Genomic DNA, 24,016 nt, shown 5'->3' with positions numbered 1-24,016 from the left:
TGGAGCCTCTTTGGGCGTTCGCCCCCACATATGTCAGAGACACTAAAGCCAAGCACTGACTCCTCCCCTTTCTTGGGGGACCCACAGAAGGGGCCGGCCCTAAGCTGGACCCCCTCAGGCAGCCCCTGCAGTACTCCCGCCCACCGGGGGCAAGAGAGAGTGCTCCAGGAGGACTGCCCAGACCCAGCATCCAGTCTTGTCCGAGGCGGCAAAGGGCTGCCCGAGGTCCCAGACCCCAAACGGGACTTCATTGTTGCAAGACCCAGAAGGTGGGCAGGAGTCTCTTCTTTCCAGAAGCTCCCAGCCCCCACAGAGCTCTGAGCACCCCTCCCCCCCACCCCATCCCCCAAACCACTGATCTCAGCCATGCCTTAATCTCCAAGCAAAAAGGCAGAAAGCAGCCCTGGCACCTGCTGCCCCCTCGTGGCCACTGCCCCATCATGCAAGAAAGAGAAAGGGGAAGGGAGAGAGGGAGAAAAACAGAGACAAAGGCAGGAGAGTCTGTGAGAGACCGAGACAGAGACGGGGGAGACAGACAGAGAGAGAGACAGAGACAGAAAGAGAGAGACAGAAAGAGACAGAGACAGAGACAGAGAGAGAGACAGAGACAGAGACAGACACAGAGACAGAAAGAGAGACAGAGAGAAAGAGACAGAGAGAGACAGAGACAGAGACAGAGACAGAGACGGGGGAGGGGGGGACGGACAGAGAGTAAGACAGAGACAGAGACAGACAGAGAGACAGAGAGAAAGAGAAAGAGAGAGATGAAAGAAGGAAGAAAGGAAGAGAAGGAAAGAGAAAAGGAAGAAAAGGAGAGAAGAGAGGGGAGATGAGAGAGGAGAGGAAAAAGAGAAGCAGAGACAGAGAGGGAGGGAGAGAGGGATTCTAGAGAAGGGAGGCTTAAGGAAAGCCGGCCTGTGGCTTCTGGGAGGGGGCACCCCCATCATGTCTAGGCCATGGGAAATGCCCAGCCCGAGCTGGGCCTGAGGCCTTGAGCCGTGGCCAGCACAGAGACGGGAGGGCTCTGGGCGCCACTGCAAGCCCATCACCCGAGGACCCCCTAACTACCTGGATTATCCCCCACTTTTGGATCTGCAGCTCCCGCCCAGGCCGGCTTCCTTCTCCACTCCACTGAGCCAGACACATCCCAGCACCCCAGAGTGAGAGTAGAGGGAACACCGTGGAGGGAACACCATGGAGGGAGCACCAGCCCAGGGGTGAAAAGGGGGAGCACCATTTATCCCCAACAGGGAGGGTTCCAAAGACTTAGTTACCAGATTGTTCCTCAAGGGGCGCTGTGTGGAAGGGAATAGGAATGAGAGTTATTCGTGGGGGGGGGATCCCTAAATTCCCCTCCTCCTCCCCCCTATCCCATTGACATCCAGCTCTCCTGGCTCTCCTCCTCCCTCTCTGGCCACTTCTCAGCCATCGTGACGGGCTCTTCATGCAGGCCATGGCGACTCACTGTGGTGCCCCACAGGGTTCTGTCCTGGGCCCTCTCCTCTCCCTTGACATAATTTCACTCTCTGTTCTCATCAGCTCCCGTGGATTTAATTACCATCTCTCTGCTGATGATTTTCAAACCAACTTATTCAGCCTTAATCTCTCTGCTGGGCTCCAGTCTCTCCCTCCGCCTTTCCGACATCCCGAACTGGACATCGAGACCTCTCAAACCCACCAGATCCAAAACTGAACTCATCTTTTCCACCCAGGCCTCCCTTGGAACTTCCCCGTGGCCGTTAAGGCCCTCTCTCACATTGCTCCTGCCCCCTTGGCAATCTATATAAAATCGCCCCTTTTTCTCCTGCCGCTGTTCCCCCTTCGGTGAAGGCCCTCATCACCCCCACCTGGACTGCTGGACCAGGCTGTGGGGGGGTCTCCCCGTCCCCCTGCACTCAAGGGTCACACATCACTCTACCGCTCGCTTGGGCCATGTTTCCTCTGCTTATGAGCACCATGGTCCTCTCTTTCAGGATCAAGGCTAAACCCACTGCTGGGAGTTCCAAGCCCTCACCACCTCCCTCCCATCAGCCTGCTTATCCCTCACAATCCCTCCGGATCTCTGGCATCCAGTGGCTCCGCCTCCCCGGCTTTCTCCAAGTCCCAGCTAAAGTCCCACTTTCCACGGCGCTTCCCCTGATCCCCGCATTCCGGGGCCTGCTCCCAGCAATCCCGCCTGTAGCCTCTGCACGTTCTCGCGCTCTCGCCGCCGTCAGCCGGCGAGCCCCCGGGTTCCTGACCGCCCAGCCCGCACCCGGCGCCCCGTCAGCGCCTGAGGAGCGCTTCCTGACCGCTGAGGAGGAGTTTCAGCCCGAGGGCCCACTGACCACAGCCATGACTCCCAACCAAAGAGCTTTGTGGCTGTCGCGCTAGAAGGGGCACCCCCCGTCGCAGACCGAGCTGGAATCGCCCCCGCGGCCCGGCCCTCTCCCTTTGCAGTGGGGACAGCGGCGCCCAGAGATCACGTTGTCCAGGGTCCAGAGCTAGTTCTGAGGCGGGAACAGGACTTTCTGGATTCACGAGTGAGCCCATCACTGGAGAAGCGCTGCCTCCGGGAGTGACGGGGGCTTATAAACCTGTCTTCCCGTGGCTGGGCTAACCCTAAACCTTTCAGAGCTCAGCGGGCCGAGGCCGCGAGGACAGACGGGCCCAGTGCCCTTCCCCGCCCGAGGTCTGCGGGCAGCATTTGGAGACCCAAGGTCGCCGCCCCCCACAATGAAGTGTCAGAGAAGGGTTCCATGCAGTGTAGACACACTCGTGCCCAAATGGAGAAAGACTGCCCCATCCCGAGAGAGGAGACCCCCCGGCGGTGACACGCTCCCCTCTGGCCCGGGACTCCAAGGGAACAAGCGCCCTGGGCTCCCAGAGCGCTCACAAAAGTCAATGTGACTCCTATTTCATCCACATCAGGTTGCCTACCTGTTGTCTTGGGAGGGGGAAGAAAAATTTGGACCTTAGAGAAATATATTTGGAAAAACTAAAATACTACTGAAAACTTTAAAACAAAACAAGTCAGCGTGCCTGAGGTGGGATGGAGGAAGGACCCCCAACAGGTCGTGACCTTGTCAAGATGTCCGGATGGTTCCCAGATGAGGAGCCTAAAAGGTCAGCCCGCCCAGCCCCTGCTTTGACAGGTTCCGAAGCTGAGAGATGCCGGGTCCGCGCAGGGTCACACTGGCTAGCCCGGGGCAGCCCCGGGTTTCCTAACTCTGAGGCTGTGGCGTCCCCTGGACGGAAGCCGGCCCTTTGGCTCGCCCACCCGAGCAAGGTCAGCTTTGCCCAACGGTCCTTTACCTTTGGTGGCACCTGCGGCCCCCAGGTGGTAGATGGCAGCCAGGATGAACCAACAGGCCTTCTGCTCGTCGGGGGAAATGCCCAGGACCTTCATGGCGGCCTGCAGCTTACTGAACTGCTGGGCCGCCTTCTGCTTCTCCTCGGGCTGTAGGGGAGTGACCGGGCTTGTTGGCACCGGGCCCGTGGCGGCGCAGAATGTAAGCGGGTGTGGCAGGGGACCCCCCGTCCCTCACCCTGGGGAGGGCCCAGGCCCAGTGCGAAGGAGCCCCCAAGCCAGTGGCTGCTGGGCCCTTGGGCAGAACGGAGCAGCCCTGCTTGGGCGAGGACCCCCTCGTTTGGGGAAACTGAGTCCCAGATAAAGTGACCTGACCAAAACAGACACAGGGCCTCAGTGGTCACCAGATAAGAGCCCACATGCCCCCAGGGATGCCCGCTGCCAGACGGGCTTCTCACCTTGGATAAGGGCACAATCCCAAAAAGGTTGTTCTCTGCCAGGTGGTTGAAGTGCAGCTCGGTCCTGGGGGTGGAAACCTGGCGTTAGCACCAGTCAGGGGAGACAGGGCAAGGTCTCTTACCGTCCACCTCCCACGTCAGCCCCGGGGGAACTTGTGGTTAAAGACCATTAAATAACTGCAGCCTCCCCAGCCAGCCAAGGGTCCCTGCACAGAGGAGACTGAGAGCGTCGCCCGAAGCACTGGGACGCCGCGGGGCCCCAGGGCCGGGAGCAGGGAAGTGGAGGAGCCCGGGCGTTTCTGGCTTCGGGATCAGCTCTCCGGCCACTGGCACCTGCCACACGATGGTCCCTTAAAAACCCGAGCACTGCCCTAAAGCTTTCTCTGTTCCCACTTCCTTCAGCCATCCTTACGCAGTGTGACCCCCACCAGTCAGTCAGGCAGTAACCCCCACAGCCAGGCGCTGCTCCTTCACCTCCTGCTCGTCCCCAAGCTTATCAAGGCCCCCGGAACCAAGCCCAGTCCTCCAGCGTGGGACTACCTTCTCCTCAGTCCAGGACACTGCCTCTCTCCCAGGGCAGCCCGGCTCCTATACCAGTGCTGGCTCACTCAGACCCCCCCCTTTTTTTTTCTTCTCCCACATCATTTTCATATCTTTGATTGCCTCAAACACAGGCAGGGACAGCCCAGAAATGAAAGTTGATCTACGCAAGGGCCAAAGTTCAGGGGCCGTCCACGGGCGAGGGGCCCTCCTTCTCCCAGCCCCCTGCCCCGTCTCACCTAAGGGTGCTGTCTCCACAGGCCAGCAAGTAGTAGAAGACATTGAAGGTAGCCTCACTGGACGGGCGCCGGGCGACTCGGAGCTTCTCAAGCAGCAGAGTCTGTAGGAAAGTGCGGACAGGACGTGGATCAAGGCCGGCAGCTGCTCCCCCCGCCCCGGCTCCTCAGCAGGAAGGGCTGCTACCACCGAAGGCCACGCTCTCCCTCTCAGAGACACGGGCACTCTGGGTCAGGGACTGCGCCAGCCCCAGCTTTTATATAACAACAGTAGCTGGCATTGATATAGTGCTTGGAGCCCTGCAAAGTGCTTTACAAACAGTGTCTGATTTTGAATGTACAACCACCCTGGGAGGGAGGGACTATTATCACTTTCATTTGACTTTGTCCAGGTCATAGTAAGTATCTGAAGCAGGATTTCAGACCCAGCTTCTGCCTACCACATTATCTCAAGGTCTGGGCCCTAAAACAGAAGAGTTACACACAAGTTTCCAAACCGAGTCCCTGTCGCTCCTCCTAGCCCATCACAGCCCCCCTTCCCCAGAGAGCGGGCGTGCTGAGCCATCTGACAGGGAGGGGATGTGTCCGCGATAAGTTAACTATACTCACCACTAGGTGTAAATGGTACTAAGTAAGACCAGTCTGTTACTGATATAAATTGAGGGTATGAGTGAGATGATGTGGGGCAGAAAGGAACCTCATACATCTCTAAGTTCCCTTAAACACTGTGGGGATGAAGGAAGTGAAATTAAGAGGGAACCAAAAAAAAGAAAAAAGAAAAGGGAAAAAAGGGAAAAAAGTTTCACAAAGTTCTCTATATTCTTGAGATTATGAAACTTTATCTGACAAACTATAAAATTCACTTTCCCTCCAATTTTCTGCTTTTCTTTTAAACTTGGCTACATTGACTTTATTTGTACAGTGCTTTTTAAATTTAATGTAATATAATTATCCATTTTACATCTCAAAGGAAAAAAAAAGGGAATTAAGAGGGAGCTAAGAGTCTTTAAGGAAGTGATCTCTATCATTTTCCAAGGGCCTGTTCCTAACTGGGTGAAGGGCATCTTGTATCCCATGCATTCTCAATGGGGCAGCCACGAGAGGAGGGGAGGCAGCATTAACTGGGATGTGCTCTGGGGTTGCCTATGCCCATGATGGAGAGGAATTAAAGCCCCAGGAAATAGGCCCTCGTTAGAATTTCCAGCCACCATCCTCCCGGCCCAACCCGTCCAGGCCTTCCTTTCTCCAAACTTCTGGTCCAGAGGGGTGGGGAACGGGGGGCTCCCCTCACCTGAACAGAGGCTGAGGACACCTGGCCAGCTTGGTCAAAGTCCAGCGAGAGGATCTGAGAGAAGCGGGTAGCGCTGCCATTCATGATGGTGGGGCTGTTCCCAAAGGCCTCCAGGACAGTGTACAGAGCCTGCCACTTCTCCACTGTGAAGGGCAAAGCAAAGAAAGCTCCGGATACAGGCAGTGGGACAGGGAGGGCACCTGGCACTGTGGGCCCTCGGGGCGGGCAGTCTCAGAGGAGCCTGAACCAAACTTGCTCTCCAAGAATCCACTGAGCTCAGAGGGTGCACTGGGCAAATCCAGACATGGCAAGGGGGCTAGCTGCACCAGCAAGGATCACAGGATTGGAGATCGGAGCTGGAGGGACCTTAGAGTTACCGAATCCAAGTCCGTTTTTCAGAGAAGGAATATGGACTCGGGGTCCAAGGTCAAACCAATGTCCAAGGCCCCCGCAGGGTGGAGGGGATGAGGTTCTGTGGTATAAGGAAGATGGCATCCCTGAGGGCAGCCCCTCTGCCACCCAGTGGCAACGGCTTCCCGTGCCAGGCTGGCACCAAAGAGGGATCTCAGGGTAGGCAGGAAAGCTCGGCCCGTCTCCCCACGCACTCCTCACTTCCCCAGCCGCGAGCCCAGGCCCGCCCTCCGGCTCACCAGAGAACACCTTGTTCCCGCTGGTGCCCGCGATGGTGGCCAGGTACTGAACCAGGTGCTGGCAGCTGGCGGTCTTGCCGCTGCCGCTGCTGCCCAACAGGACGATGGACTGGTCCTGGCGATTCATCAGCATGGCGCGGTAGGCCGTCTGAGCCACGGTGTAGATGTGGGGCGCCATCTCTTCCCGCCGGCACCCTTTGAACATGTGCATCACCTGGGGGGGAATGGGGGGAGCATCAGAGGCAGAGCCAGAAGGAGGATTCCCAGCCCCTAGCAGCCCTGGAGGTCTCAGTCCAAGCCCCCAATTTTGCAGAGGAATAGAGGCCCAGGGACATGGAGGCTCGCCCAAATAACAAAGGTAGGAAGCGTCAGAAACAGTATTCTGACCCGATATTCTCCCTTCCCAGACATCTCCTCACCAGGTGGTCTACACTGGCCGTCAGCTCCACTCTCTACCCCTCCTTCATCCAACGAAACCCCGGACGCCAGCCCTGCATCCCCCAGCTCCGGAGGGTGACCCTTGTCCGGGCAAGGAGCAGGCCTGCAGGCCCTCCTGGGCCGTCTCCCCACCGAGCTGTCTACGCCGGCCACTCTCCCCCCTTCTCGCCAGAGCCCTGCCTGTAACCGGGGTCCTTCTCTGGCATTCCCGGCTCTGAGGGGCGAGCGTCAGACTTCACTTCGTCTAGAACCAGACTCGCTCCCAGCCATCGCATGCCAGCTTCTGTGCCGCCCCATAAATGTCTGCTGGGACTGGGACACAGGCTCCCTGAGGGCAGGGGATGTCCTGATCGCTTGGGTTTTTTACTCCCAAGACTTAGCACAGTGCCTGACACATACTAAAAGATTAAGGTTATCATTCATCCATATTTTCTCTCTCCCTCCCTCCCTTTCTGTCTCCATCTCCATCTCCCTCTCTGTCTCTCTCTCTCTCTCTCTGTGCCTCTGTCTCTCTCTGTCTCTGTGTCTCTCTTTGTGTCTCTCTCTCTCTCTCTCTCTGTGTCTCTCTTTGTGTCTCTCTCTCTCTCTGTCTCTGTCTCTCTGTCTCTCTCTCTCTGTCTCTGTGTCTCTCTTTGTGTCTCTCTCTCTGTCTCTGTGTCTCTCTTTGTGTCTCTCTCTCTGTCTCTGTCTCTCTCTGTCTCTCTCTCTCTGTCTCTGTCTCTGTGTCTCTCTTTGTGTCTCTCTGAGTCTCTCTTTCTCTATTTCCATCTCTCCCCCCTCCCCCTTCTCTTTCTCCCTTTCCCTCCTCCTCACTACGCCTAAGCCTGGGAAATGACAAGCATAAGTTCCTAGGATGGAATATTTTTAAAAGGCCTTTGTCCCCCTTTGCCCCCCCGGCAGCCAGAGAAGGGCGCCGGAGGCGGAGGGGTGCGGACGGGGCTCGGACGGGGCTCGGATGGGGGCCGGCTGCTGGCGGCCGTACCTTCTCTGAGTACATGGCGGGGGCCCCTCGGGGGCTGAGGATGAGCAGGCTGGGGCCGGCGTAGGTGTGCAGCAGGCTGGCCCCGTAGCGCTGGCGAAGGGTGTGCAGGACGCTCGACTCGTTGAGGTACACCAGGGAGGCCAGGTCTTCCAGTCGGTCACAGGATGGGGCGTTGGCCTGGAGGAGAGGGAGAGGCCTGTGGTTCTCACCCCGCCCAGGACTCGACAACCCCCCCCAGGACCCGACAGCCCCCCCCCCCCGTCCCTGCTCGCCCTGTACCTTCTCCACATCGTCCTCATCCACGTCCAGTACGGTCCCGTCATGATCCAGTTTCACCCGGACCTTGCCTTCGGGTAGACTTAGCTCCTCGGACGTCAGTTGGCTGGCTACACAGGAAGAGAAACGAGCCTTTAGCAGGCACTTACTCGGGCACTCGGGAGACAGACCGAGAGCTTCCCCGGAGAGCGCGCGGCCTCAACTGCCCGGGCGAGGCGCGGAGTCGGGGGGAGTTCCGGGCGGCGAGGGCGGAAGGCGGGCTGTGACTGTGAGGGGCCGTGCTGCCCTCAGAAAGGCCGGACCGAGGCCAAGTGAAAGGAGCAGAACCAGGGAGCGGCGGCGGGCGACATCCCGCCCTTCCCAGACGTCTCCTCCGGGCCGCCCCCCCGGCCATCGGCTCCACTCCCTCCCCCCCAACCAACTGGGAATGCCCCGGCTCTGCTCGGCACACAGGGAGTACTGCGGAGTCCCCACGATGAAAGCCGCGTCCAGCCCCAGAGGAAGACCCCGCTTCTTTAACCCTTTATTTTTCCGGGTGGGGTTTTTTGGGTCTGTATTTTCTTTTGCAACATGACGAACATGGAAATGTTTTGCTTGGCTGCACCTGTATAAGCTATATCAGACTGCTTGCCTTCTCAGTGAAAGGGGAGAAGAGGAAGGGAGAGAGTTTGGAACTCAAAATTAAAAAAACAAAACAAAAACGAATGTTTAAACAAATTTACATAAAATTTAAAAAGGGCAGCTGGTGGCGCAGTGGTCAGAGCACGAGCCCTGAGGTCAGGAGAACCTGAATTCAAAGCCGGCCTCAGACACTTAACACTTCCAGGCTGTGAGACCCCGGGCAAGTCACTTACCCCCAACTGCCTCAGAAGGAAAAAAAAGACCTGGGAAGGTAGGATCTGAGGTAAATTTTGAAGGAAGCCAGAGAAGCTAAAAGTGGGAAGTAAAAACAGAGAGCACCTGAGACATGGGAGAGCGTGCCATGTGTGGGGGCCAGCACAACCGGATCACAGCAGGTACGGAGAAGAGAAAGGTGCAAAAAGCGCAACAGTAAAAAAGGAGTCAGGCCGCGATGGGCTCGGAACCCGGACGGAGGTTTACTCCATGCTGGTGGGAAGCCGGCGCTCCTGGAGCAGGTGAGGGGGTCTCCGCCCCGAAGCCGGGAGGCCAGTGGTGGTGGACAGAGCCACGGCCGCACCTGGGAAGCCGCCGGGAGCCCCGGAGAAGTTGTCAAGGTGAAAATGGCAGGAGCCAACACAAGCCTGGACTGGCAGAACTCCGGCGGGAACCAAGACATCCTCTGTGTCCCCCACCTGCAGGCGCGACGCCCCAGAGCCGGGAAACTAAAAGGAGCAAGGGCCTGAGCTGCAGGGAGGCTTCCCTGAGAAGGGGCCCGGGCCTCGCAGGATGAGCTCGGAGGCAGCGAGACACGGGCAGTCAGACGGTTTCGGTCAAATCTCGTGTATAGATCACGAGGAGACTCCATGTGACTGACAGATGCTAATTATCAGGCATCGGTCCCGTCCCATAATAAATCAGGGAATAACAACGGATGACGAACAACGGACACATCTCCCAGCAGTTACAATGAAAGTTCACAAAGACCCCGGATCCCTTACGCAGGAAGAGATGGAGAAAGGGAATGTTCTCCCCTGCCCCAGGGCAAGAGTCCGGGAGGGAAACCCGGATCAGAGGGTTCCCGCCGGAAGGGATTTCACGGAGACCCCCTCAGTTAACAGAAGAGGGAACCCAAGGAGACCCAGGAAGGCGCGCCGGACCACAGGCTTGGAGGCAGCAGGGAACTTGTAAAGACCCTCAAACCCATTCCCCCGCAGGTGAGAGATGGGTCACACAGCTAGTAAATGTCTAAGGCAGGATTCGAACTCAAGTCCCCCGACTCCATCTATACCACGCTGTCTCCTACTCAGGAGGTGGCAAGCAGATCCGTTTGGCTGAAATAAGCGCCCCTCAGAGGGAAGCAGGAGGGAGCCAGAAAGACCTCCTGAAACCAGAGTGGCCACAGAAGGTCTTTAATGTCTGGCTAAGGCTTTGGGCCTGGATCCAGGCAATGGGGAGCCACTGCAGGTGTTGGAGGAGTGACGTGATCTGAGCCCTAATCTCAGGATGGAATCTATAACTTCACTGATACGGGGGAACTCCCAGAGCGGGAGAGCCTCTCTACCAACGCAGGCTGTCACAGAAGTGTCCCGGGAACACTGAGAGGTCGCTCGACTTGTCTGAGAGTCACAAAGTCAGTGTGCTCCGGAGCAGAACCTGAACTCCCGTCTTTTCTGGCTCTTATGCTGCCTTTCCACCGCCACTTTGTCAGATTTAAAAATACGTCCTTTAGGGAAATTAAAATGGCAACTGTCGGTACAATAAAGCTAAAGAAAACCAAATCAGGAGAAGCTACGGAGGAGCCCACGCTGGAAGAACACCAAAGGGACCGGATTCTCAAGGCAAGGAGGGGACCCAACACTTACAAGCAAACCGAGGCATTTTTAGTACCAAAAAAGGCAATTTAAAAAATGTAACTATCGATCCACAGGCCGACTCTCTTAAAAAGGGGGGGGATTATAAACTTAATATTACACATTAATACAACTAATTAAAATGGCTTTGTAATCATTTACATTTAAGTTAATTAATTTCAGTGCCTAAAACAGCCTAAGTCCCTTTCAGGGACTCTCTCCAAGGAGCCATCAGCATTCTGGGGGCGCCCATTCCTTCTCATTCCCTTTCCTTCTTCCGTGTGTGCTTTGCTGGAACATTTCAGCTTCCTTGGCCTGGCGTTATTTCATTAAGATTTTTAAGGATTTTTTATGTTCCTCAAACTTGTTGGTCTTAATTGCATTATTGTATTCCATTACGGCAACGCGCCATGGGGAAGTCAAGCAATCCTTCTGTTGTTAAGTGCTTGCTTTCCCGTATCTTCAGAATCTTTAATAGGAAAAACTTGGGCATCTACACACATACATACACACACATGCACTCCCTCTCTTTCTCTCTCTGTGTGTGTATCTCTCTCTTTCTCTCTCTGTCTCTATCTCTCTCTCTCTCTCTGTCTCTCTGTGTGTGTGTGTCTCTCTCTCTGTCTCTCTCTGTCTCTGTCTCTCTCTCTCTGTCTCTGTGTGTGTGTGTGTCTCTCTCTCTGTCTCTCTCTGTGTCTCTGTGTCTCTGTCTCTGTCTCTGTCTCTCTCTCTCTCTCTCTCTCTCTCTGTGTCTCTCTGTCTCTCTCTCTCTCTCTCTCTCTCTGTGTCTCTGTCTCTCTCTCTCTCTCTCTGTGTCTCTGGTCCCTGTCTCTGTCTCTCTCTGTGTCTCGGTCTCTCTCTCTCTCTCTGTGTCTCTGGTCTCTGTCTCTATGTCTCTGTCTCTCTCTCTGTGTCTCTGTCTCTCTCTGTGTCTCTCTGTCTCTCTCTCTCTCTGTGTGTCTCTGTGTCTCTGTCTCTCTCTCTCTCTCTCACACACACACACACACACACGGATATCCTTGATGAATAGGACTGTGTGTGTGTGCACGCGCACGTGTGTGTTGTACTGGATGAAGATTCGAGAAGGGAACAAGCAAGTTTTCACTACAATTTTCTTTATCATTATGAACTTAACAAACACCAACAAACATGAGCATAAGATCACAGATCTAGAAGGCACAAAAAGATTATGAAAGGCAAATAAATCCTTTCTACTCACTAAAAGGCAGGAAGGGTTCTGGCCACCCAAGTACCAAATTCGAATCTTGATAGAAAAAAAAAATCAGTGAAAATTTCACTAACTAAAAAGATCTGATCTTTCTTCCATCTTACTGCCAGGACTTAGTTGGAACACTCCACTGACTTTATTCCTACAGTGGGGCATTGGGATAAAACACTAAGCTTGGAGACAGATCTGAGTTCAAATCCAACCTCAAACACTTATTGGCTGTTTGATCCTGGGCAAGTCACTTAACTCTGTCTGCCTCAGTTTCTTTATCTGCATAATGAGCTGAAGAAGGAAATGGCAAACCACTCCAGTATTTTTGCCAAGAAAGTCCCAAATGGGGTCATGAAGAGTCAGAAAGAATTGAAACAACTGAATGACAACAAAGCTCAAAACTTCCGAACTCAAAATATCCACCACCGATAGCCTCCCAAACAGCAGGAACTATAGTCATCTATTAGCAGGCCTGCCTCTCTCGTATTTTTACAGATAAGGAAGGAAACTGAGACCCAAGAAGTGACCTATAGACTCACAATTTTAGAGGCAGAGGAATCATTTAGACCATCTACTCCAACTCCCTTAATTTCCACTTGAGGAAACTGAGGCCCAAGGAGATGAAGTGATTTTGTTAAAGGTCACACAATGAAATCTGAATGAGTCCTCAGATTCTAAAACCAATATTCTTTCCAGTGTATCATACAAAGAGGATCAGAAAAGAATAGCCCAGGAAACTGTAAATCTCCACTAAATATAGCTTGTTGAAGACTGGATTTGGTCTTTTTTTTTTTTTTTTAATTTAACATTGTAGTTTCAACATTGCCCCGCTTATCTCTGTCCCCTTCTGAACTTCCTTCTGTTCTTTTGTGTTTGTCTTTTTAATGACTCATTGATGATTCTTTTTTCTTCCCTCCCCCTTTTTTGTACCATCATCACTCACGCCCACTAGTCTCACGGATCTTTTCCACCAGAAAAATAATAAAATCCCCTGCTTGCAACAACCAAGTAGTCATCTAAAAGCCATCATCGGCCATTTCTGAAAAAGGAGGTCTCCACAAACATTATTCTCCAGGAGAACCCATCTTGACAGTCATAGAATTGACAGAAAGATACAGAGAATAGCAGCTCCCACTGAGCCAATTGTCTTCATTTGATTTGGTGGCACTGAATGCTACCTTGGGAGAATCTTCTTCTCAAAGATGCTAGTCATGCAAATGTTACGATCACACACAGGTTCCTTTAGAGAAGCTGAAACAGAGGCTGCTACCTTGGACAGCTCTACAGAGACAGGGCCCCTGCTAAAGGACAAACAGAAGAGGAGTTTCCTAAGCCTAGCGAGGTCCTTCAGAAGTTCTTACATGCCACGGATTTTGTGTGGATCACACCCAGCTAGGGTTGGGAGGTTGTGTGACTTGCCCAGGGTCACGGAGTCAGTCTGTGTTGATCGCACCCAGCTATGGCACCTCCTGGAGGAGATTTATAACCATTCAAAGTTTGGCCCAACCATCCATACGGGAAAAGCCCGATGGGTGAAAAATGCCCTATGCCCAAGAAGTTTAGAAGGATACACAAAGAGGCCAACCTTAATCCTAGGGAACAGGTCATTTCAATGCGATGAGGAACTTCACAGTGCAGAAGAGCACTTTAAGTATCATTTGTATTGTTATATTATCTCAGTCATGTCTGATTCTTTATGATCCCATTTGGGGTTTTTGGGGGGGCAAAGACACTGGAGTTCTTTGCCACTTCCTTTTCCAACTCATTTTACAGATGAGGAAACTGAGGCAAACAGGCTTAGGTGACTCGCCCAGGGTCACACAGCTACTAAATGTCTGATGCCAGATTTCAGCTTAGGAAAGTGAGTGTTCCTGATTCTAAGCCCATTGCTCTACCCACTGTGCCAATCAGCAGCCACCTAAGTTGCCCCCTATAATTTATAGCCTTGGAGAATCGTCTGAGAGGTTATGACTTGCCCAGGGTCATGGAGTCAGTTTGTTTCAGAGGCAAGACTCAGCCCAGATCTTTCTGGTTCTGAAGCCAACTCTGCCTACTATGCCTCCCTATCTCTCTGTTACTAACTTGTAAGATATAACATAAACTTAAAAAAAAAATGTACATACCCCAACTTTATAGTTTTACATAAAATGCATTTGTTTCTTTGTATAGTCAAATGTTTATATGTGTTGATGACTGTTAAAATAATGATTAAAAAAAAAAAAAAAAGAAACAATATGCTATTGGCTAGCCCCGGGGATTTGCAACTCTTCTTGTATCCTGAACCCCTTTGGGGGTCCAGAAAAAGCCCATGGACCTCTTCTCAGAAGAATAGCTTTAAAAAAGTAAAACAAAGCACACAGGACTACAAAAGGAACCAATTAGATTGAAATTCTATTATCAAAATATTTAAATTGAAGGATTCTGTGGGGATTCACCCAAAGGACAACCGAGAAACATGTGATCAATGAAAAACTGAAGATCATAAAAGAGATCACTCAACCCATTAATCCACAAGCATCAATGAACACGTTCTGCTTTGGATACCTTCAGCTTGGACATTCAGCTGCAAAGATACAGTGCTCGGTTAGGAAAGCAAAACCTGGAGCTTAGGGGAAACCCCGAGGCTACACACAGATCTGAGAGTCATCAGCCCATGAAACTAGGAGCCTGGATGGCTCACCAAGGGAGAGGGGCTGATAGACACAAGGGAGAGAATCCAGAGGAACTCTGCATTAAAGAAGAGAACGAAGGAAGGGACACTGGGAAATAAGAAAGGGAAAATGTCAGCAAGATCGCAGAAGTCAAAGGATGACAGAAAATATATCAAAGAAGTTGACAGTTCAATGTTACACAGAAACCACAAAGGATACAGGATGAGAAAAGAGACCTGGATTTGGCAAATAGGAAATGACAGGGGACCTCTGGGAGAGTAGTTCCTATATAATAATGATGATGGAAACCAGTTTGCAGAAGTAAAGTAGATGGAGGCAGCCAACACAGACTCTTCATTCAAGAAGTTTAGGGGGAAAGGGGGAAAAGACCAATGGGAGGGAAACTTGATGGGATGGAGCATAAATCAAAAATGAAAAAAAAAAAAAAAACAACCCATAGAATTTTGAGACTTTTATCAGCATTTGACAGGAAAAGAAGTGAAGGAGGAAAACTGTAGGAGATTAAGAAGGGATTAGTAGGAGAAAGAGACCGCAGACAAGTCAATCTCCCGGTTTCCAAAGACTCACCAAGAGAGAAGCCATCTTGATGGACCAGCCAAACCTTCTCCGTCTCGTGCCAGGCTTCCTCAGCAGCAATCTGCTCCTCTGTCTTGGCCTGTTTGGGGGGAGCAAGGACAGAGTCAGATTTAGGTCCCTGGGTTCAGGAAGATGGAAAAGGAATTAGACAAAGAGGAGGGCACATGGAGAGAGGGGCAGGGAAGGAGAGGGAGCAGGCAGGTCCTGGAGGACCAGAAAGGGACACAACAAAATAAGACAGAACCAAAAGTGGGCTGGAGGAAGGAGAACAGGAATGGCTCCAAAAGGGCCAACTAGGTCCAGAATCTCACGTGGGGAGAGCAGAGATCCCATGCAAGGGGAGGACAATGAAAAATTCAGACTGTCCTTCTACCTCCATTTTCTTCTCCTCACTCAGTCTGTTGGGTCATCGGCCCCCAGACTTCTGACCCAACCAAAAAAAAGATGAAAAGTGACTTCTCCAGCCCGGACCCCAGGAACTGAGCAGGGAACGCATCCATGACCAATCTCAGGTAAAAGAAATGGTTCTATCCCACGTCACGCCAAGGAGATATGTGCATTCTTGGGTACCACCTTACAAAGGTGGGCACCGACATCTCGTGGCCCCGATCCCTTCATCCCCAGGACTCTGGAGCTCTTACAGCCAAGGCTGGGGGAGGGTGGCCAAGCGTTTGTGCCGCTGCCCCCGGGGCTTCCCCATCAGGGGACCCGGATGGGCACATCCCCACACGCCCAGGGAGGAGGGGAGGCACGACGGGAGAAGCGACAGAGTACCACACTGCATCGGACAGGGGCAACACTGGCATGCCAGGGCACAGACACGGGCGGCAGGGAGTGAAGGGGACCCACAGAGTGGATACCCGGCCCAGCAGGCAGGGCCGGGCCTTGGGCTGCCAAACCTGAGCCAGCAAGGCGGGGGCTGAGGCCCAGAGAGGCCCAGGGCAGCAGCCAGGAGGAAGAAGAAAGGAAAGGTTGGAAGAAAGAGTTAATCCTTCACTCCCAGAAACAGACACCTGGACAGGTGAGGGGGATGGGGGGGAGCTGGCTGGGAGATGGAAAACCAAACCATGCCTTAGTCTGGAAAGAGAACAGGCTCATCCCTGTCCCGGGGGCTCCCTTTGCCATCCGTGGATGGGCAGATAACAGGTATTGCCCAGGGGCATCAGGTTATGATTTCTGTCCCCGGGCCTGCTCCCGGTGAGGACACACGTCACAGGGAGAGGCAGAGGTGGCGGGAGGGAGGTGGGAAGGCCCATCTTCCCGAGTGTCTGACCTCTGACACTTAGGAGCTGGGTGACTCTGACCAAGTCCCTTAATCCTGTTTGCCTCAGTTTCCTCATCTGTCAAATAAGCTGGAGAAGGTAATGGCAAACACTCCACTATCTGCCAAGAAAATTCCAAATGGGCTCATAAAGAGTCATAAATGACCAAACAACAAAGAGGAGAGCTGGGAAAATGGCAGGAACGAGACCTCTGAGGTCCCCTGCAGCTCTGGCCTTTCATGACTACACTGAGCACGTCTCAGGGCCGGGGTCCCCAAAATATGGGCGGGGGGTCCCTGGGGCAGCTACAACGCTCCCTAATATACCATGGGACACGTTAAGAATCATCAGAAAACTTCTTGTGCAGCACGATGAGTACGGAAATATGTCTAGAAGAACTGCCCGTGTTATATATATTGAATTACGTGCCATATAGGGGAGAAGGTGGGGGAAAGGGAGGAAAAAACTTGGAACAAGGCTATGCAAGGGGGAACGCTGCAAAGTACCCAGGCCTGTGTCCTGAAGAGAAAAAGCCTTAACAAAAAAGAGAAAAGTTGGCCCTTCATATCTCAGTCTTGGCCCTTGAAGTAACTGGATGGCACTGATCGCTGCCCTTGCAAAAGCAGTTAGAAATCAGGGGCTCCGGCAGCATTTTTCTTTTCAATTGTCCTTCATAATTATTAATAAAGGCATGATTACCCCGCAGAAACCCACATGCACGTGCGGGTTATATGCCGTGGGGGTTTTTAAGTTTTGCTGCAAGGGATTTATTTAAAATATTTATTACTTGTGTTCATGTGTAACTCGTTATTAGAGAAGGTCAAGGGGTTGGAAATCAACACAAGGGTAACTAAAATGCGGCCGTTGTTCAAAAAGGAATCATCGGGAAGGTCGTGCTGACCTCTCCTCACAAGTCACAGACTCAGGAAAAGCCCCCCGAGCGCGGGACCCGCCGCGCGGGACAAAAAGGGAAACTGAGGCCGGAAAGACCCCACGTGTCAGGCGGCAGAGCCGGGGCTGGAGCCGTTGGGATCTGCGGGAGGCACCGAATTTCCAGGAGTTTCTTATCTCCGTCCCTGACAGGCGGAAGTGCAGCTACTGGTTAGCGGGGACTCGGGAACTGTGGTTAAAGCTGACTGGGAGAAGGGCATCAGTGGGGGTCTGAGTTGCAGTTCCCCTCATCGGCCACCAGATGGGGACAGAACATCTCCTGCTCAGGCACAGCCGGCGCATGCGGATGTTCCCCTTCCCTCCCTCCCCACTCGGGGCGCGCAGAGTCCCGGGGGCGCGCAGAGTCCCGGGGGCGCGCAGAGTCCCGGGGGCGCGCAGAGTCCCGGGGGCGCGCAGAGTCCCGGGGGCGCGCAGAGTCCCGGGGGCGCGCAGAGTCCCGGGGGCGCGCGGGCAGCTGCAGCGGGTCTCGCTTTTCTCCTCATTCCAGGAGGCGATAAACTTGCAGCCCGGAAGCCCCGCCCGGCAGAGCCGCCACACGCGGGGCAAGAACGCGGCCCCTAACGCGCGGCCCCTAACGCGCGCCCCCGGCTCCCCGCGCGCTCCCGGCTCCCCACGCGCCCTCTCCCCGAGGGGGCTGCACGGCGGCCGCGGAGACCAGGGTGCGGGCCAGAGAGGCCCTTCCCCCTCCTGGGGGGCACAGAGGGACGGGGGGAGGGGGGGGCAGGGCGGGGGCACGCGGCCTTACACTCCAGCACGAAGCCCGAGCACAGACACCAGCCCAGGTGCAGACCGGGGGCATCGGGCGGGCGGTGGAAGCGGAGGGTCCTGAGGGCAGGGGCACCCTACCTGGTTCTGGGCAGCGGAGACGGCCTCAGTGTCCAGCTGAACAGCGGCAAAGGAAGAAAAGGAGAGAGGGGAAAAGGAGAAGGGTGAAATACAAGCAGAACGTATGGCGGCCTGGGAGTGTACGGTGGGTTAAAGGTCATAGGTCATAGGGCGAGAGAGGGTCAAAGCCGGGGGAGATGCAGCTTTTTCTTTCCGCGGGACCAAGCCCGGGCGCTGCCCACAAAGGAGGCCTCCGGACAAGCAGCGGACAGCCCGAGAGCTCCAGCTTTCTCTCTGCCGCCACACAGTAGCACAAGAGCCTTATCCCTCCGGACTGAGTTAGGGTGGGGGAGGCAGCCCCGTGTCGGAAGCCCGGAGGCGTCCCCTCGGGCCCCAGGGCCAGGGTCCCTCCCCCCCTCCCCCGCACTTGGGCCGACCCTGACCGCGGGCCGCCTCCTGCCACACGGGGCCCACAATGGTCCGAGGAAGGTCCCCAAACCCAGAGGCCTAGCCCGGAGCCCTCGGTTTGTTCCGCCCACCCTGGGCCCAACAGACCATTCCACCCTTCAGCTCAAGAAAGGAAAGAAATTCCGGACACTGCCTAGTCCAATTTCCTCATTTTGCGGATCACTCATTGATTTCACAGGTAAGGAAACTGAAGGCCAGAGGGGCTTTGTCCTAGATCTCCCAGGAGCCCCCCTCAGCCCCGGGGCTCAGAGCCCCTACACCAGACCTCCCCTCCCTCATTAAATCAGAGCCGCACCTCCCCCCCCATGGCCCTTCCCCCTGCTTCTGGGCAGGCCCCAGCCCCCGCCACGCTCCCGGCCCACACCCACTGGGCCAAGCTGGGCAGGCATCCCCGCCCAGCTGCCCTTATTCACACGCGCTCTTTGCCCTTAGACCATAAGCTCCTCGAGGGCAAGGATCGAGTTGGTGCCTTGAAGCCTTTTCTGAATGTTTATCCATCAGTAACGGGCCAGACCCCTCTGCTGCCCGCCACAGGGCCCGCTCACTGGGGACAGAGGCAGGACAATGGCCTGCTTCTAAATCAGGGCCTGGAGATGGGAAATGGCCTCCGGGCCTCCTCTCTCCCCCGAGGCAGATGGGGGACTGAGGAAGAATCCGGCCACACACGCCCTCCCTCAGACATACCCCTCCCCATGCCCTCAGACCTAAAGCCCGGACCACCCACAGCGGCAGTGACTGGGGGACGCGAGGTGACCCCACAAAGAACAGAAGGAATTACAGAAGTCATGAAGATCCTCTCGAGTCGCTCATGAGCCTCCTCTCCGGGGGTCGGCCGGGCTTCCGAGGTGGGTCCTGCCTAAAGGTTAAACAGCGTTAGTCGAGCCCCTGGGAGGGAGGAGCCGCCTTCTGCCGGGTCTCAAGGGCAGGGAAGGCGGGGCCGGGCAGCCAAGCTCTGGGGGAGCCGCATGGTGGGAGCCCCTTGGAACGGCTCCTGCCACCATGAGAACATCACTGGGGCGGGGGTCCAAGGACCAGCACGTTGGAGCGAGAAGGGACACAATCTAGACACCGAAGCGGTCTTGGAGACCCCCTAAAATTCATAACAGCACCACCAAGAGTAAGAATAGCTCGCATTTATTTGGGCTTCGAGGTTTGCAAAGCCTTCTCCGTGTTTCACCTCCTTGACCCTCAGTACGGCGGCCAGGAGGGACGGTGGATTTAGAAACAAGACCCAATTTCAACCCTTACTGGCTGTGGGTCACTTCCCCAATCCCAGCCTCACTTTCCTTATCTGCAACATGGGGCGAATGCTTGCACCTTCCTCACAGGGTCTTTGTGCGGAGCTAGTCCAACTCTCTCATTTTACAGACGAGGAAAACTAAGGCCCAGGCAGCAGAGCTCGTAAATGTGTGAAGCAGAATCGGAATCGAGCCCTCTCCCCATGCCCCTTATAGCACACAGCCCGTGGAGGACGGGACTGTGCCCTGCGAGCTCCAGGACGCCAGTGGGCAGGGAGGGAGAGACAGGGCGGCCGGGCCGTACCGATCTGGAGGAATCAAACACAGCTCCTAACCTGCCGAGCAGCCCCCGCGCCGCCTGGTGGACCCCCTCCCCAGCAGAACAACATGGCTCAAAACACTGTTCCTAAAGCTCCAGCGGGGAAATGTGACCCCAACTCCACCCCCGTACACTCGGTGACACCTTCGAGCAAGTCAGCGGGAAGGGGGTGGGAGGAACGGAGGGCGAGAAGGAGCACAATCAATCAAAGGAGCACGGGCTTGGAGCTGGAAGGAGCCTGAGAGGCTACCGCCTTTCCAGATGAGGGAAACGAGCCACGGAACACTTACTGACCAGCTGGGTTCGGAAACCCAGACATTCTTATTTTATGCTGCACATACACCCCAAAAAATTAGGGGGGAGGGAGCGGACATGCCAATAAGGAAAGAAGCCAGAAAATACTCCTCCCCCTCTCGCTCTGAAATCAATGAAAGGCCTCGTTCCCACCTCGACACCTCACCAGAGCCCCCCTCCCTCCCTACGCTCCAACCCACGTTCCTGTTAATTGGGAGTTAGTAAGAGCCCGTCTGGGCAAAGTGGCCCAGGGATAGCCCTTTGGCCTACGGAGCTTCCACGGGCCCCCTTTCCAGGAGGGCAGAGTGGCGGGGGCATTGCATGGCCCAAACAAGACTCCCTGGGGCCAACCCGAGCAGTATCCAGGAAGCTGAGGTTCCCAGGGCTGGGTGACTGGCCCCAAAAGGGTCCCCGGCCCTCTCAAGCATGCACTGGGATGGGGCAGGCAGTGGAGCATCAGCCTGGGAGATTTAGGGCAGTGCCACGAGCACGAGAGGTTAGTGACACACCGGACAAGGGCGGCAGTACCTCCTGCTGGACGCCGGGGGCCGGCGGCCCGGGCACTTCTTCCTGCTGGACGCCGGGGGCCGGCACCTGGGGAAGTTCGGCTGGGGTGCGGTCGGGCTTGGGGACAACATCCGGGACCTTGTCTGGTTCCTCCTTCAGGGGAGTTGGGGAGCACGGCTTTTTCACAGAGCCGGGCTCTGCTGGGGAGTCTGGCTTCTTGGCCGGACCCCCTTTCTGGGCCGTGGGCTTCTCCCCCGCCTTCTCGGAGGCTGGCCGGTTCCGTGGCTTATGTTCTTTGCCCTTGCCCCGAGACATCAGGCTCCGAAGGCCCACGGAGATCTCATCCTTGGCCGGCTCCTTCTTGGCTTCAGGCTTGGAGTGGAGGGGAGGAGGCGGGGGGGCGGGAGGGACCTGAGGGACCTTGCCCCCCTTCTTGCCATGGGCAGGGAGTTCAGGAGGCTTGGCACTTTTGGCTGGAGGCTCCTTGGCAGCTCCAGGCTCCTCCCCGGGGAGCACCTTGTTCACCACCTTCCTCACAGCTTTTGCCACCCGTTTGCAGGAGACTCCCTGGGACTCCTCCACTTGGGGCTCGGGCGAGGAGGTCCCCAGGCCATTCATGGAAGGCACGGGGGTGTCACCATTCAATACACTGGCAGGGCTACTGGGTCTCTGGCAGGTCTCCTCAGGCACCGGGCTCCTGAGTGGGGAGGCTCTGTCCTTCGTGGTACCCTCTAACTACAGCCACAAACACGGGGGGGAGGGCACATCAGAGCCAAGCCCACGGGCAACAGCCCCGCCACACCCAAGGGAAAATGAGGGGACCCCGGCCCGTCATCGCCCCCACCCTCACCCCCACCTCCAACGGGTCCTGGGAACACACACACTCACACACACACACTCACACGCTCCTAGTCAGAGCACGTTTGCCCCCCGAGACCACGTCTAACTAAAGGTTTTGGTGCAAGAAATCCTGGCCGAGACTCCGGACTCGCCCTTCCTTGTCCATTTCTGCCATCCTGCCCATCTCCATCCTAACTCCCCGAGGCTCTCTCCCCCTCCCCAGCCCCGCACGGGCACCAAGGACAGAGGAGCACCATCCCGGCCCAGCTCGAACCCCAGCCCCGTCCATACCTCGGCGCCCAGGCAGGGAAAGGGCCGGGGGAGCGCCTCCTCGCTCCCAGACTGGCCAGGGCCCTCGCCCAGCTCTCGCCTGCTTGCCTGCCAGCTCCCAGACACCGCCCCTCGGCCCGACACTCAGTCCGAGGAGCCCATTAAGTGCCTTTCTCTGCTTGATTTCTGGCTCGGCTCTCAAGAGCTCCTCCCTTCCATCAGCCTTCCCGCATCGCGGGCTCCCTGGGCCGGAGAGGCAGGGAAGTGGGGGGACGGAGCCGGCTCCGGCCTTCAAGGGGTTAACCACTCAAGCTGATGGCAAAGCTCATCCCCCTCATCCTCACCCCCAGCTGCTGACGCTGCCTCTCCCGAGTGCTGGCCAGCAGTCAGCCTGCGGTAAAGCGGACCCATCACGACGGATCCATTCTCCCTGCCCCGGAGAGCCCTGGCGCCCGGGGGGAGCCCCAGCCCCAAGCAGGAGGGCTTCCCTGAGAAGCCACATTCTGGGGGCTCAGAGGCAGGCTCAGAGCTCCCAGACTGGGGACTGAAGCCCTCATTTACAAAGAGGCTTAGTCAGAAAGGGCACATTTTCTCTTCCAGACACGACCCCATCCCCTGTCCAGGGAATTGTGGGATGGGGGCGGGAGGGAGAGAAGGGTCATCTTGGGCCCTGAAGGATGAGTCCTCCCAGCCCCCCATCTCTAGCCTCAGTTCATCTCCCTGTGGAGCCATCCCCCCATCTCCCCCTCTGCCACCATATTACTGCAGGAAGTGGGAGGGGAGGAGGGAGCACAGAGCCGCCTCAAGGTCTCCAGAGCAGGGCCGCTGACCGGGGCTCTGGGAAGAACAGCAGCAGCTGCGTGGAGTCCCTGGCTGCCCACCCCCCCAGCCCGCCTCTCCCTAGCGCGGGCTGGAGAAGGTCCTGGACTTCCTCGGTGAGCTCCCCCCCACTCCAGCCAAGCCGGGCTCATAGCGGGAGGGCTGGAAGCCGGAGAGAGGATCCCCCCGGGGAAAAACTGTCTTTTTTCAGCCCTGCTGAAGCAGCTCTCTGACCAGTCTGGCTTCCTGACCTATCCCTGGATTCAGGATTCAGGAAAGGCACCCAGAAGCCCCTGGACAAGCTGTAGCTCTCCCCTCAAGCTAGTCCAGGGGACCCACTGTGACCCCCCAGACACACACACACATCACTTACAGCCCTCTCTTCTTTTCCAAGAGGACTCGCCTTTAGAATAATCTTGTCCTCATCTTTAACCTAAGGGAGCAAAAAGGGGAGCATCACCAACGGACCTGGGCTGAGCCTGAGCTAAGCGCGGGGAAGCACCCACTCTCCTGGCACGATGGAGCTCTGAGCTCTCCCTGCCCCTGGGGACCCTGGGCAGGAGTCCCACGGTGGTTAGAAGTTTCCAATTCTGGCAGTTTCAAAATAAAGGGGGTCTTTCATAGGGTGAGAAACATTTGGAGCTGGACGTCATCAAATTTTCACCTTTTACAGGTGAGGACACTGAGGTACGCAGAGGTTATGACTCACCCAGTGGGGATATGAGTCACGTTTTGAACCCAAGCCCTCCTAATTCCAAACCCAGCCAACACTCTCTCCATTACTCCAAGCTATTGCCACATATCCTTTTAAGTGGCAAGCTGGGTTCCACCAACTGGATGGAGCCCCTGGGGTCCGAGTAATGCCGCGGGTCGGGGGTTACCCAATAACGCGGTCCCTTAGCACTGCCCCTGGAGGAGAGGGAAGGAGCCAGAGCCGGCCTCTCCCAATATCTCCGCCCCAACACGCTGGGTCGGTCACTGGGCGGGAGGAAGTAGCAGCAGGGCAGTGTTATTTCTGCTGTGGACCCCAGAGTCAGTAGAACTCTAGGGGAAAATGTAAATGGCCTTTTCCCAGGAGGCCGCTCGGCCCATCCTGGAGTGATAGAGCTTGTTCATCTCCTGGAA

General features: G+C 55.7%; 1 protein-coding gene across 4 annotated transcripts in view; it reads right to left on the bottom strand.

Annotated features, from left to right (window-relative positions):
* The window catches only part of MYO18A (myosin XVIIIA), a 151,963-nt gene that overhangs the window by 59,007 nt on the left and 68,940 nt on the right, over positions 1 to 24,016 (bottom strand). For 3 of the 4 annotated variants that reach the window (XM_051992273.1, XM_051992271.1, XM_051992272.1), the window contains exons 3-12: positions 18,158 to 18,193; positions 15,090 to 15,177; positions 8,164 to 8,270; positions 7,885 to 8,061; positions 6,465 to 6,678; positions 5,815 to 5,957; positions 4,527 to 4,627; positions 3,748 to 3,811; positions 3,295 to 3,439; positions 1,275 to 1,295 (exon numbers count right to left, since the gene is read on the bottom strand). In XM_051992273.1, coding sequence (XP_051848233.1) covers positions 1,275 to 1,295; positions 3,295 to 3,439; positions 3,748 to 3,811; positions 4,527 to 4,627; positions 5,815 to 5,957; positions 6,465 to 6,678; positions 7,885 to 8,061; positions 8,164 to 8,270; positions 15,090 to 15,177; positions 18,158 to 18,193 — 1,096 coding nt within the window. The remainder of the gene's footprint in view (positions 1 to 1,274; positions 1,296 to 3,294; positions 3,440 to 3,747; positions 3,812 to 4,526; positions 4,628 to 5,814; positions 5,958 to 6,464; positions 6,679 to 7,884; positions 8,062 to 8,163; positions 8,271 to 15,089; positions 15,178 to 18,157; positions 18,194 to 24,016) is intronic. The other variant, XM_051992270.1, reaches the window with a different exon arrangement.

Source organism: Antechinus flavipes, chromosome 4, assembly GCF_016432865.1.
Source record: "Antechinus flavipes isolate AdamAnt ecotype Samford, QLD, Australia chromosome 4, AdamAnt_v2, whole genome shotgun sequence".
NCBI classification, from domain to species: Eukaryota; Metazoa; Chordata; class Mammalia; order Dasyuromorphia; family Dasyuridae; genus Antechinus; species Antechinus flavipes.
This window is presented reverse-complemented; position numbering and strand designations above follow the sequence as displayed.